Source organism: Strix uralensis, chromosome Z (genome assembly GCF_047716275.1).
Source record: "Strix uralensis isolate ZFMK-TIS-50842 chromosome Z, bStrUra1, whole genome shotgun sequence".
NCBI lineage: Eukaryota > Metazoa > Chordata > Aves > Strigiformes > Strigidae > Strix > Strix uralensis.
In genome coordinates, this window is record NC_134012.1 from 44594265 (window position 1) to 44609689 (window position 15425).

The 15425-nt window shown below is 40.5% G+C and overlaps 1 protein-coding gene across 6 annotated transcripts in view; it reads right to left on the reverse strand.

The window, feature by feature from the left end:
• Positions 1-15425, reverse strand: part of PCSK5 (proprotein convertase subtilisin/kexin type 5) — a 257528-nt gene that overhangs the window by 166209 nt on the left and 75894 nt on the right. For all 6 annotated transcript variants that reach the window (XR_012626955.1, XR_012626956.1, XM_074855002.1 and 3 more), the window contains exon 5: positions 11001-11077. Coding sequence is in view for 4 of the 6 variants with exons in the window: in XM_074855002.1 (XP_074711103.1) it covers positions 11001-11077 (77 nt within the window). In the remaining 2 variants the exon portion in view is untranslated. The remainder of the gene's footprint in view (positions 1-11000; positions 11078-15425) is intronic.

Consider the following 15425-nt stretch of genomic DNA (forward strand, 5'->3'; position numbering starts at 1 on the left):
CGTTTTCTATGTATTTGAAGTGTCCTATAAAGTTGACATCTGCAGATATCACAAATTCCTCTGTCAAGTCTATCTGCTGTTGCTACATGCAATACCTGAAATGATAGGAGTTAACAGAAGTGAAGAAGTAAAGATGTCTTCCTACTTTTCTTCAATTGTTTTCTACCTGCATTGCCCCGCACTTCATCCAGTCACTTCCACTGCTACAGGTGTCAGCTATGTGTTCCTTTTCAGGGACCAAAGGACCAGCAGAGCAACTGTGGGATCAGCAGTTCTGCAACAGCTCCACATTTGAATACTTCTCTGGAGCATAAGTCCCTTGTATCAGAACATGCCTACATACGCAGTGTGTAACTTATCTCACCACAGATCTTGTGGTCAACTTCACCGTGAAATCAGGCTCACAGGAATAATGCTTCAGATATCTGTTACCATAAAGAACCCTTTCAAAGCTATTAGAATTAATCCTGGGAACTAGTACATTATTAAAAGGTTGGGGTATTGATCCCAGCAGGCAGCTGATCCCTCCTCACCATTGGGATAAGGGAGAGAACTAGAAGAGCAAATGTGAAAAAAACTTGGCTGTTGAGATAAAAACAGTTCAATAAATAAAGGAAAAAAAAGGAAAAAACACAACCGAGTGATGCATAGGTAATTACTCATCACCTTCCAGCTGCAGACCAATGCCCAGCCACTCTCCAAGCAACAGCTACTTTGGAAAAACTCCGCACCCCAAGTTTAGTGCCAAGCATGATATTCTGTGACATGTGATATCTCTTCGGTCAGTTGGGATCAGCTGTCCCAGCTGTGTCCCCTTCCTGTCTCTTGCCCACCATCAATCTCTTTGCTTGAGGGGGCAGCGTTAGAAACAGAGAAAGCCTTGATGCTGTGCAAGCACAGTTCAGCAGTAGCTAAAACATGGGTTATCAACACTGTTTGGGTCACAAATCTAAAACACAGCACCATATCAGCTGCAGTGGAGTAAATTAACTCTGCCATAACCAGATCCAGTACAACCTGGTACAACTACAAAAAATAAGCCATTAAAAATCCTTTATCAGTACAGCCCACATTCATAGGCAACCATGACTAACACTAATACCTATGTTCTTTATCACCTTAAATTCATGGCCATGAGCCTGTTACAGATATAGTCTGTGCTTAGGTATTTTGTCTTCCATTCCACATCTTCAATTTCACAAGCTTTTGTATGACAATATATTATCAGTCACTATTTATCCTGATTCATGTTTTTCACCCAGACTGACACCATTATTTATCAGCTGGTGAGATCTCAGGTGCTTTTACTTAAAAATCTCCACATTAGAGCCCTATCATTTCTGTGCAATGAAAAAACAAATGAAACTGAAAAAAGACCTTCTCGAAAATATTTTGCATCAGTTCTACTTTAATCATACCTAATCAGAAATGAAAAATATCCTATGAATACATGAATGCAGATCTGGAATTTCCCTTGGCAGGGAAAGCAGTCTACTGGATCTCCCAAAAACAGTCTGGCAGAATGCTTTTAGGGAACAAAGATATTCATGCTTTCATACAAGGAAGATATGGACAGATGCAAGGATCCTAAGGTCATAAGGCAAAAACAGAGAAGCAGTACAGTGATGTGTAGGCAGGTCATGGATTCTGCATACTCCATTTCTAATAGAGGATGACTACTGTGACAACATTTTAAACAAATTAATATTTTATAACTCTGGGTCTCTGCCATATTCCAGCTCTGAGACATACTTCCTACCTATTTTGAATTCTGAGTGCAATTTCAATTGCACCATGCAAGATATATAATGTACTTAAACCTAAATTTCATTTGATGCTGTTCCACATTAAATAGACCTCTTATTTCTCTTTAGAGATGCATTGCAAAGATGAATGAGGAAACTGTTGAAATAAATTCAAGTCCTACTTTTATCTGTGTTGATAATTGTTTTTTTTAATGAAACTGATATCATTGATTTGGCAGGAGCAAGATTTGCTCCTAATTGAAAAAGAGGTTTCAGCATAAGAAGCCTAATTCTCTCACACACACTACACTGCAGAACAAGTTAGTAGCTGTGCATCTGATGTTTATGGAGTGTTAAGAAGCATAGTGAAGGGATGTAAGTTTGGGCTGAAAGGAGAGGTAACACATACCTTCTCACTACACTCTTTGGCACTCTGACACTTCTAGCCAACAGCCTCACCATCCCACATTTGGAGAAGTAAACAGGCCATAGTCTCTACCTCAGATTGCTAAAACCAGAGATCTGATTGCTTTGAGTCTCTATAGCAATTCAAATAATTTTCAAAGCAGGTTAAACTTTTGTAGCATAGACTCCATCAGCACAATCTACATTTATGATGGATAACCATTGCTTTATTTCCGCATCTGAATTTCTGTACCTTGATTGCTTTCCTTCAGGAAAAAAAGGTAACTTGTCTTCAAGAGAGCAATCTGACTTTGCTTAAAGTGTCAAACGTAATAATTTGACTGTGTATCTTCAAGAAAAATTACAAAATTACAGTAATGCAGAACAAGGCTAGAAAACAATAAGCCTGCCTATGGGAATAAACCTATACAAATATGTATTTTTTCATTTGTAAGAAAAAGCAACATCTGAGAGTTTTATCCTGATAACACCTACTAATGCCATTAAGACATTTCCTCATAGCATAACTTTGCAGAGTTCAACTGTTAATAGCATGTTATTTAGAAAAATGCTTCAACTAAAAAGCTTTTGACACTGGATTCATAACTGTTTTATCAAACTTGTAATTAGAGGTCTGCTTTTGATGCACAAGCATTAAAGGAGGAATCAATATTATATTTTGTGCATGTATGTGCTGACTGAGAAGTCTCAGTGAATCACATTCTGTTTTGACTGAGCTGACTACTGTGAAATCAGCTGACAAAACCAGTTACCACATATACTGCATGGATCCACTCTTTAACTTTCTCTAATACATACAATGTCTGAAAAGGGGACAACACGTAGTATTTGTGCTCTCAAATTCTACTTGGCTGTAGATCTGTATGTATAAATGTATGCAACTTGAAACTGGTCTACCATTTTACTGAATCAAAACTTGCCTACTGTAGTTGTAGACTCTCTTCTAACTTCAAAATCTCAAAATACAGATGCATACTTAGAGGAAATAACAACTCTGGGAAAAAAAAAAATCTGAAAAAAACCTTTCATTTCTAACTCTCCATTAAAAAAGCATTCAGAAAAGTGAATGCCACAAATACCGTAACTATCAAAGCTTATATTTGTCCTATTGGTGATTTTGAATTGGAAGGGAAGATCTGACTCATTCTTATCAATTATTTACATAAAAGAACTAGAAGCAGTTGCATAATGCTTCTGAATTTAATTTTATTTGTGAGCTCATTGTCTGGTACTTCAGTAATTAGACACAGAAAAAGGCTTTCCTGTAGTGTTGTGGTTAAATGTTTTGAGAACATGAGAGTCTTATACACTATAATAAGGAAGAGCACTGCTCCTCAAACACCAGTTAGGCAGTGAGAAATACCACTCAGCGACCAATAACAAGGTAGTGAAAAAGGACTATTTTTTTCATCTTTGAGCAACTGGAATTCTGGCTGAACTTTGGTTTTGTTTATTCCACTCTTTGACTTCTCTCACTTTCAATGACTACTCAAGGAAATGTCTTTCCTTTAGCTCTCAGAAAATTATAACTCATACTACTTGTGGATTTCAGAGGGGATTATGTAATGCAGTGTGATAATATAATGAGCAGATTAGAAGAGTTTACCAAAAAGACAATTTTTGGCAATTCAAAAAAACTTTCATTAGGACATTTTCTACTATTGAAGCTGGAACCTGGATTAAAAGGCTACTGAATCAAGTCCTATAGTCTAATGAATTTTTCATTGTCTTGTCAATATGAAATGCTCTCTCAAGGGACTGAACGTAGAGACCACTGATGAGGGTGCTTGTCACACACAGGTGAGTGAATCAGCTTGACAAAGACTGCCTCTCCTCTAGCTGGGCTAATTGTCCTCAGCTACTAGCAATTCTGGGGTCCCACTTACTCTCAAAAAGCTTCAAATGAACACACGTTTTATTCTGAAGCAGGAAAACATGAGAATTTCAAAACATCAATACTTAGCTTGTTTTCTGTTCTGTTTTAATGCAGACCTTATCTCTTTCCATAGGATAAAAACCCATTTACATTAAAAGAAAAACATTATCAAATGCTCTACGTGGAGGGGATTCATGCTGCATGTTTCTATAATATTTTTCTTTCAAGGAAAGAAAAGTTTTCCTCTAAAAAATTTTGCATGCATGCATCAAGTCTTTCAGTCCTTCCTGAGAGAAACAATGGATGTGTGATGATTACCCCAGAGGTATGGCCACCTGAAGGACAGGTGTGTTAATTGGGTAACAGCACACAGGGACTCTAAGTAACAGTTAAACAGAAAATGAAGAAAAATATGCTCCAAATGAATCTGTAAAATGATCCTACTTTAGCACAGTACAATTCTGCAAGCTGCAATTACGTCCCTTATTTTCACAATTTTACACTGGGACCTTTAACTACAGCAACTGGCAAGAAACACAGATCTAATATCTCATGATCTCCATGCTGCATCATGTCCCTAGGCACTTTGTTGGGTCACTAGGTCATAATTAACTTGGAGGCTAGCTGATGAAGCATTAACACCACTCCTTGTAAAATGTGGCAATCTCACTGTAAGCTGACACACACTGAACCCTACTTCATTATTAACATCTGCTAAAATTGCAGCACAATAGGATATGGCCATATGGGCAATGAGTTTAAAATCAGAGTAGAACCAAAACACAGTAAGTCAGGATTGCAATCTCTGATTGAAGCTTCTATATCAATGACCTCTGACTGTTTTGTTACTCAAGACTCGGCTTTTTATAAATGAATACTTCATCAGTGCAGAGAAAACAATCCAAAATCTGCAGTTTCCTAAGAATCTTAACCAAAGTCCATTAAAGTTGCAGTAACACCAAGACACAATAGACGCCTGACATTGTCATTGGTACCTGGAATTAACACCACCATGCTCAGTGTAAGCATTTGATCTATTGATCTGAAATACATATACATATTAAGTTAAATATCTACTCTAAATTACCTTCTTATTAAGGAAGATTTATCTGCTATCAGAGATGCTTCACTGGCATCGGACAGACCACACTCTGTCAGATGACACCAACACTGGATCCTTTGGGTTTTAGGCCTCCAGAGGCTGGAGAAAGTCAAGTTGAGAAGTCAGAGTACAGAAAAGAGCAGACACAATAGAGATTTCCTCTGAAAAAAAGCCTTTTCCTGAGAGCTGATACCTTGCTCCAACTTATTTCCAGCGTTCTTCCACAGCTTAATCACTGGCTTTCCCTGCAGGTGTGAGCCTTGAGATCTGCAGTTCAGTTCTGTTTGAAAGCCTTGAGCAGGCACAAGTGAAAAAAGCAGTTGACTAATCTAAAGAACCGCCAAGGTCTTTTTTTATTGTTGAGACTAGTCACCTGACAGCAGGATTGTTTTTTACACGAAAGATAAGGCACAAGATGGTACAGCAGTGTTTCTTAGTACAGCTTATCTTCCCTTCAGTTTTGTCTGAAGCACACGATACAGACAATTTCAAGGCAATAGCAACAGGTACATACTGGCAATCAAAATGAATAAACTACATAGACAGATACCCCCAATTGTCAGCACTCCTTTCTATCACACTGCTGCTGTGGGAACCTTTTTGAGATGATCTTTCACTCCAGCAAGGAGACACTTCAGGCTCTCTGTGTTTGACTGTGCTCAGTTATTCAGATATCTGCTCTGAATAGTGTCACAGCAGTCAATGAAGCTTTTTAATGTTACTTTATTGACCATCCAGGAGGCAACAGAAGCTGATCTTCCTGTCAAATATCGAATATCTATTCTGATTACATGAGTCAGAACTACTACAGATCTTCAACATAAGCAGACAGAGAAAAGATGTAAACCTGTCCAGATATTGCAAATTTTACACATAAGGAGCTTGTGTTTCTTATGATTTTTGAACAGCAGTGTTGTCTCCCAAAAATCTTACACTCATTAAAAATAATTAGAAGGTTATTAAAATAAGTTATTTATGTAGTGGGATGAATCACTGAAAAATGTTGAAGAGGCATCCAAAGAGTGACTCAGTATCTCCAAAACAGAAATGACAGCTTACTTCTACTTTTTCTTACACAAGTTTAATAAGAACTTCATTAAAGTCAACTGGTATTATTTAAAGGAGTTTTTTTAAAAGGTCCTCTGTTTTATAAGAGCAGAATAAGATCTAACCTCTGAAATATCATCCCTGAAATTTCTCATGAAACAGAAAAAGTAATTTTTGTTTGGTAAAAATAGCAAAATGTTTTAATACTATGAACATTTCTGTTTTATTTTTAGGGCTGTGCAATGGGTAGAGTACCATTTCAGTGATCCCACCTGCATTCTCTAAGAACCTGTGACAGATAATGTCTAGTTGTTTCAACACAGATGTTTACAGGTAATGGTGGAATAACAGAAAAAGAACAAAGCAACGGTACTCAGCAGTAAACCAAAACAAGATGCTTTGCACAGCAAGAATGACTTCATCCACAGCTGACTGCTGTCTTCAGCCTCTGAGCAAAAAGAAGCTCTAGTATAAGCCTGTACCATTTACAAGCTTCATGATTTGCTGCCAATTTGTAGAAACCAAAGTAAACTTCTGGCAGGATCCTACATACCGTAGTAGTTAAAGAAACTATCATCCCACCCTGATTTTGACTATAAGCCTTGAAAGATTAGGCTAATGTTTCTCTCTACCCTCATATTTTCCTTAGCTAATAGAAGATTTAATGTAAAACTTCAAAAATACAATTTTGGAAAGTGCCACTCTGGCTATCTACAGTCACTTCACAAACCCCCAGTTATTCTTTTTCTCATTCCTTTTTCCTCACTGATAAGCCTCAGCAACAGAAAGCCTTCACTACTAATTAGAAGGGAAAAGCTAGCAAACAGAACCAGTACCCTGATGTTTCACAGCTGCATGCGAAGCTGCCCAGAGACACCTGCTTACTTTTACAGCAATTCTTTTTACTCTTTATCATTCCATCCCTTCAGGTTGGCTTATAAAATGAGGCAGAATAAACTACATCATTTCATGAAATGACGGTGCATTTGTACATCTGATCTTTACTGGAAGACACAAATCACTGTTATGCAATGTTGTCCAGTTGCTATAGCAGGAAGCAGGAATCAACCAAATTGATCTTGCACATTAGGAAATCTTTGCAAACCACGGCTTTCACAGCATTCACTGGTTGCAGTTACCTCCACTTCCAGGCACAACTTGAGTATCTAGTACTAAATGACCATGTATGCTGGATAATCAGAATTTCTGCCCCAAATTCTGAAGATATTTTAGACACATAAAAATATAGACAGGCTACTAGTAGTGCTTTTCAGTACCTATGTAGTCTTTCAATTCTTGTTGAGCACAGAGGGAAGTAGGGAAGGAAGAGTGACTGCCCCAAAAGTTGAAGGTGCCTAGGTACTGCTTACCAGGCTTAGTGTACCTGCTAATTGGAAATGCTGAGCCTCTAAGTGGAGGTTAGGCTGCCAAGTAGTCTTACACTGAAAGCATGCTTCATGTATCCTCTGTGTCCAAAAGCTGACACTACACTGACGCTGTACCTCCTTATAACACTGACAAAGCTCAGTACAGCACAGTATCTGTCCATCCACCACCACATCTCACCACAAGACCTTAGGGGTTGGGCAGTGAGAGTACTCACCAGGGCGTCAGCGTATGGAAACTCAAATTGCCCAGCCCTAGGAGAGCAATTAATCATTCCAGTTTTAGATCTCATATAAAACTCTTAACTAGCAACAAAACAGAAAGCAGCCTCCCTTCTCTGGACACGCTCTTTAAGAAAGTGAGGACTTCAGTACCCAGCCAGAGAAGAAGATTCAGCTGTGATTCACAGCTGGAGGCATGGCTCCTTGCAGCACCAAAGAGGGAGAATCCCTGAAAGTGCACCTAAACCGGAAGGCCTCCAAGTGTACCCTAGCCATGCCCCGACTCCAAGGACAGGAGCGTCTTCATGCAGATGAGCCAGGATATGTCCCACAAAGTGTATGTGGCAACAGGGGTTGGTGAACAGCAGGGGAGAGGGACATGTTGTGATGCAAACCAGCAGCTCAGCTGAGGAGTATTCACAGAGGACAAGGCTGACTGTCCAAAAGTCCTTGGAGGCCACTGCTAACAACTGCCTGTCTGACACACTCAGTTTTGTGGACAACAGTTGTAGGCACTTGGGGCACTGTCATACATTCACCTCACTTCAATAAAACTGACATTGTCAGTGAGAGGTTCAGGCCATGCTTCATTTTTCCCACTTGTGCCTGTCTCGTTCTCCTCTGACCTCAGGCTGAGCTGAATGAGGTACCTGCCTGACCTGGTTGAAAATGCAATTTGTTGTTGCTCTTGTTGGCAGCACGGTGTTCAGCATGATTCACTCTGGAGAGCTGCACAAAGACTGAGGAAAGGAGAAAAAAGCATATGTGAGGTAAGGAGTCGTGGTGACCACCCCTTTGTGGTAACCATGCAGCTGCAGTTTTGCTCTTCCAACACTTTATATGGGGCTATAATACAGAGACCTAGTTCAAAGCTAGGGCTGATGCTGAAGTGATCAGTCATATAAATCAGTTGTTGCAGTATGCTGAGTGACAATGCCTACATACTCTGGGCTGTAAGCAATTTATGTTCCTATGTTCCTACTCCATTTTCAGGTAACTAGCATGTTTATAAACCTTGCTTGTAGTCCTGAGACCTCTCATAAGCCCAACCAAAGATTTCTCTTATTAGCCACCAAATATTTACAGCACATTTGTAAATTCTGACTTTTCTACACCAGTGACAGGACACCTCTAAAACTGAGATAATAACGGCATATTAAATTTCTCATTGTAAGAAAAATAGAAGGCTTTGGAAAGAGTAAGAATTAATAGACTTTTATTAATTCTTCTGTTTCAGTGAACGTGTGTCTTGGGGATATGTCCTAACAACTTCAGTGTAATATTAGCATTTTCCATACAAGCATCTACTCCTGAAATCCTCAGCTTGTCACTAACTTAATTGAGGCAACACAGCAACCGGGTCTATCTCACAATTGTTCCACATCAGTGGTTTTTTTTTTGCTTAAACTTAAACTAGCCAGCACGTGCAGAATGTTTACACATTTCAAAACAATGGGTTTTACTGAATTTCTCTTTTTATTCTCTCATGGTACTCTTCTTTTAGGAGATTTATAGTGAAAAAGAGGCAGATAAAATTCAGTAAACTGAGCCTCTGTATGAAAATAGGATGAGAAAGATACACCTAATGGGCAAAAGGCAAAGAAACAGCTCTTGCATGTACTTGTTTCTAGACAAAAATAGTTGGCAGCATGTAAACAGCATCATTTTAGAACAATTGAATGAAAACACATGCCATGATTGCAGTCCAAAAAAACCCCCTATTATTATTATTCAAATTAATGCCAACAAAATATTTTTTTTATGTTAAACAGTATTTCTAGTCATCACAACTAAGATGTGTGTGAGTGCGTATGCACATTTATTTACATAGCTTCTAAGAGCCAAATCCTTACATATTCCTCATCTTGGTCTACCAGGCAGGATCAGGCTGACTGACCAAAAAAGTACTTGGCAGAATTCACCTCATCTTTCACAGTTATTTCACCCGATGGCTGAAAGTAGCTATGTCAGCTCCTTGCGATTCATTGTAAAAGACGAGTGGATATATGTAACAGGCAGCTATGTGTAACAAGGTACTGTTCTGCCTGTCCATACATGGTTCCCTGCTGTTATGAAGAAGGCGTTGACCAGGAGAGGATTCTCCCATTACAATGTGATCCAAGGTTGCTTCAATTGGTTCTCCAGTCAAACCAATGTTAAGTTTTATTGCTGATTCCCAGCTCGCACCTGCTGCATTCTTCTGGAGAAAGTTTGTGGTATTGTAGGGAAGAGACAACACAAAGCCAAAAGTATTTCAGTTGTGTAAAGGATGAAGTTTCACCTCTTGTAGTCTCTCTTCTGCAGGCAAACAATACTAAATGCTTTCCACAATGAAAAAAAGCCAGCCAAACCTCAAGAAATTACAAAACGCACAGTCAGCATGTTGACATGTAGTAGGATTCTCCTTCCTCTAATTCATGCAGTTCCACAGAAAGGTATTTCTTTCCGCCAAGTACCTAGTTATAAAAATGTTAACAACAAATAACTGCCCTCAAATACCCATGGGGGTAGAAAGGTGGCATGCTTCCTGAGGTGAAGAGTCCTTCCCAGTGTCTCCCCCAGCCTTCACCACAGCACATCCAAAGAGCAGAGCTGGAATGACAAATATCAGGAAGCAGAGCTCTGAAGGAGAAGTATGTCATTCATGGAGATATATCCAACCAGTCATGTGACACAGAAATTATAATCCAGCAGAATTGCCACTTCTGGGTTTATAAGGTTTCTATCAAACCTCCACATGTAAAATCTCCATTACTTTAACATTATTAGAGAGGAAAAAAAAAACCTCCATTAACTTGTCTACTTCTTCAATACACAAAGACTTAAAGTTCAAGGAAGTCAGAAGCCAAGACAGTTGTCACACATAATAATCCCCCAGTAACTCAATGAGATGGTATCTGAGAAAACTAAGAGTCACCCCTTATATTCTGCACCCCAAAGGGATTGAAAATGGTTCATTTCACATGACCAGAACTCTAAAACTAACTTTTATGTGTTTTTGGATGGCTTCAAATGCTTTCAAAGAGTAAGTGTCATGCAGTGTGCATAGAAGAGACATAAATACGTATTTCACAAAGATTTAAATGCAAATCACACTGCTTTATGAGAAATCAAGTTTCCTAGACTTTCACAGAAGAACTGGTAGGTTTTACTTAACAAACTAGACTGAAAATGTCATGAATGTCATAATGCCTTACTTGTTCTCGTTGCTGGCATCATATCGAGGCATGGGGTCAAAATCATTTCCATTGACATCAAAACTGGCCTGTGAATCCTGTAGCCAACAGGAGAAAGAAAACCAGTTTCTCATTAATTAGCCATTGACTCATGTGGTCTATACATTCTTCAGCACGTTCCTACAAGAGAGTAATTAGGTTAACTAACATTCCTGTGGTTTTATGATGATTGCATGTTTTAGGAAAGGATTATATATTTAATAATTATGGGATTTAAATATTTTATTTTATTTTTCAAAAAGGGAGAAGGATAACAAATACTCTGAAAAAGCATATTTCCAGTGTCAGAGAGGAAAAAGAAAGTGGTGTTTCATTTAACCAGAAGACTACATTTCTTCTAAGAAAATTCTGGAAGTTAAGAGAGTTCATTCTCAAAATTGGGATTTTGCTAAATATTTCAAGATTCAAGAAATTATTTGCACGATGACTGAAATTTCAGTCATAGTTTCAAGGAATAAGAATAATAACATTTTCTTAAGAGTATTGTTACAAAAATACAGCTTGAAATGCAACATAAACTGTATTGCCATTTCCCTGGGAGTGTAACTGTTTCAAATATTTTCAAGGTATCTCTGTATTTTTGTTCCATATTTTACATTTACCAGGATTCTTACAGCTGAAAATAGTTTATAGAGTAAATAATTGTTCATTTGTATGGTTCTCATTAATCGATGCAGTAGCATGTGGTGTGTTGATACGGTAAGCAGCTCTTTTTAATCTCTTCTTCAAAACCAGTTACCACGTCCACCTCAAATATTCCTGTTTGCAGCCACACCAGCAAGGATCTGACATATAGAAGTCATTTGTCATCAAACAAGCAATATGTGTATTGCTTTGGGGAAATTCCTTGTTGGTGTGAGGAAAGGGAGAGAGGAGGCGGTAAGGAAATAAACTGCTTTAAATTCAGTGGAAGGACAGTACTGGGATGACATGACATGTGACACAATCTGGGTTTTTCATTGAGGAGGTAATATTTGATTTGTTTAAATAATTTAAGATATTAAAAGAAAAGATGTGGCATGCATTAGGATCAAGCATACATTGACTAATAGGGCAATTCCCTGTCACTTGTGTTTGTAGAGTCCTCCTCATGTATTTCAAAGCTGAGTTCCACATGCAGCATGGGGAAGGATATGGATGCAAGTATGGCTAATTTAAAATAAACAGCTTTAACTATGGACACCATTGTAGCTTTTGATGGGTTGTTAAAGATGTTTTTTGCCACCATCATCTCCTCAACACTCTGTCAAGATGATATGCTCACTGGCAAAAAGCCTGTGTTCAGGGCTTTTTTACAAGATCTACATCTGTAGTGGGACTGAAGGTATACAGAATCACAGAATCATTCAGGTTGGAACAGACCCTTGGGATCATCGAGTCCAACCATCAGCCCTACTCTACAAAGTTCTCCCCTACACCATATCCCCCAGCATCTCATCTAAACGACCCTTAAACACATCCAGGGATGGTGACTCCACCACCTCCCTGGGCAGCCTATTCCACTGTCTGACCACTCTTTCTGGGAAACATTTTTTCCTAATGTCCAGTCTGAACATCCCCTGTTGCAGTTTAAAGCCATTCCCTCTTGTTCTGTCACTAATTACCTGTGAGAAGAGACCAGAACCAACCTCTCTACAATGTCCTTTCAGGTAGTTGTTGAGAGTGACAAGGTCTCCCCTCAACCTTCTCCTCCTCAAGCTAAACAGTCCCAGCTCCTTCAATCACTCCTCATAGGATCTGTTCTCCAGGCCCTTCACCAGCTTCGTTGCCCTCCTCTGCACTCGCTCCAGCACCTCAATATCTCTCTCGTATTGAGGTGCCCAAAACTGGTCACAATACTCCAGGTGTGGCCTCACCAGTGCAGAGTACAGGGGGACTGTCACCTCCCTACTTCTGCTGGTCACACTATTGCTGATACAAGCCAGGATGCCATTGGCTTTCTTGGCCACCTGGGCACACTGCTGGCTCATGTTCAGCTGCTTGTCAGTTAGAACTCCCAGACCCTTCTCTTCCACACGGCTCTCCAGCCACACCTCCCCAAGCCTGTAGCCCTGCAGGGGGTTGTTGTGGCCCAAGGGCAGGACCTGGCACTTGGCCTTGTTGAAGCTCATCCCGTTGACGTTGTCCCACCGATCCAATCTATCCAAGTCTCTCTGTAGAGCCTCCCTATCCTCATGCAGATCGACACTCCCGCTTAACTTGGTGTCATCTGTGAATTCACTGATGATACACTCTATGTTCTTGTCAAGATCATCAATAAAGATGTTAAACAGAAATGGTCCCAACACCGAGCCCTGAGGAACACCACTTGTGACCGGCTGCCAGCTGGATTTAGCTCCATTGACCACCACTCTCTGGGACCATCCCTCCAGACAGTGCTTGACCCAGCAGACCGTTCGCTCATCCAGGCCATGGGCAGCCAGTTTTTTTATGAGAATTCTATGGGGAACTGTGTCGAATGCTTTTTGAAAATCCAGGTAGACAATATTCACAGCCTTTCCCTCATCCAATAGTCGGGTCATCTTGTCATAGAAGGAGATTAGGTTTGTCAGGCAGGACCTGCCTTTCATAAACCCATGCTGACTAGGCCTGATCCCCTGGTTGTCCATTATATGACTTTTAATGGCACTCGAGATGACCTGCTCCATGATCTTCCCTGGCACCGAGGTCAGACTGACAGGTCTATAGTTTCCTGGATCCTCCTTTCTGCCTCTCTTGTAGATGGGTGTCACATTTGCCACCCTCCAATGGGACCTCCCCAGTTAGCCATTACTTCAGATAAATCATGGAAAGCAGCTTGGCGAGCACATCTGTCAACTCTTTCAGCACCCTTGGGTGTAACCTATCTGGTCCCACGGACTTGTGTGCATCCAAGTGGTGTAGCAGGTTTCTGACCACTTCCTCTTTAATCATGCTGACCTCATTCTGCTTTCCTTTCCCATCTCCCAGCTCATGAGGTTGGGTGTCCAGGGAACAGCCAGTTCCACTGTTAAAGACTGAGGCAAAGTAAGCTTGAGCACCTCAGCCTTTTCCTCATCCTTTGTTACTCTGTTTCCCTCTGTATCCAATAAAGGAGGGAGATTTTCCCTAATCCTCCTTTTGTTGTTAATGAATTTATAGAAACATTTTTCATTATCTTTAACAGCTGTAGCCAGGTTGAGCTCTAGCTGCGCTTTGGCTCTCCTAATGTTCTCCCTGCATAGGTTCACTACATCTTTATAGTCTTCATGAGAGACCTGGCCCCTCTTCCAAAGGTCATAGATTCTCCTTTTGTTCTTGAGATCCAGCCAAAGGTCCCTGTTTAGCCAGGCCGGTCTCCTTCCCCTCCTGCTTGTTTTTCGGCACGCGGGAACAGCCTGCTCCTGTGCCTTTAAGACCTCTCTTGCAGTATGTCCAGCCTTCCTGGACTCCCATATTCTTCAAGGCAGCCTCCCAAGGGATTTTGTTAATCAGTCTTTTGAATAGGTCAAAGTTTGCCGTCCAGACGTCTAAGGTGACAGTTTTACTAACCCCTCTCTTTGTTTCTCCAAGGATCGAAAACTCAATCATCTCATGACCACTGCACCCTAGACAGCCTCCAACCTTTACCTCCCCCACAAGCTCTTCCCTGTTCACAAGAAGCAGGTCCAGAAGGGCACCTTCCCTGGTCGGCTCACTCACCAGCTGTGTGAGGAAGTTATCCTCCACACATTCCAGGAACCTCCTGGATTGTTCCCTCTCTGCTGTGCTGTGATCCCAGCAGATACCTGGGAGGTTAAAGTCCCCCACAAGAACAACGGCAAGTGACCACGAGATTTCTCCCAACTGTTTATAGAAAGCTTCATCCACCTCACTGCTTTGGTTGGGAGGTCTGTAGCAGACTCCCACAGCAAGATCCTCTTTATTGGCCCTTAACCTAATCCAAACACTCTCAACCCCGTTATCACTATACTTGATTTCTGAGCTCTCATAGCATTCTCTGACATACAGGGCCACTCCACTGCCTCTCCTTCCCTGTCTATCCCTCCTTATAGTCATCGATTGCAGCACTCCATATGTATGTCTTGCGCTGGTCATCTTCACTAGTCCAGATCAATCCAATTATATTTGTTTTCTTACCTCATGTGAAGGCACACCTTGCACACTTTATTTCAGAGAAATTATAAGGCCCTCAAGGTCATGTGCTTTCAGGTAATGCCTACTCCCAAAGCACAGGACTAATCACTCCAGCAAAGCTTGCCCCTGATGCTCTGAACAGCTTCAAACCCTGCACTAACACAAGAAGTCACCCCCTAGAGAAGGAGCTTCTCCTCACATTATACAACCATCCATGGTATATTAAACCAATTGTTTAAATGCGATGAACCACAAGCAAACAGAAACCTCCTGAGGCAACATAAGACATAG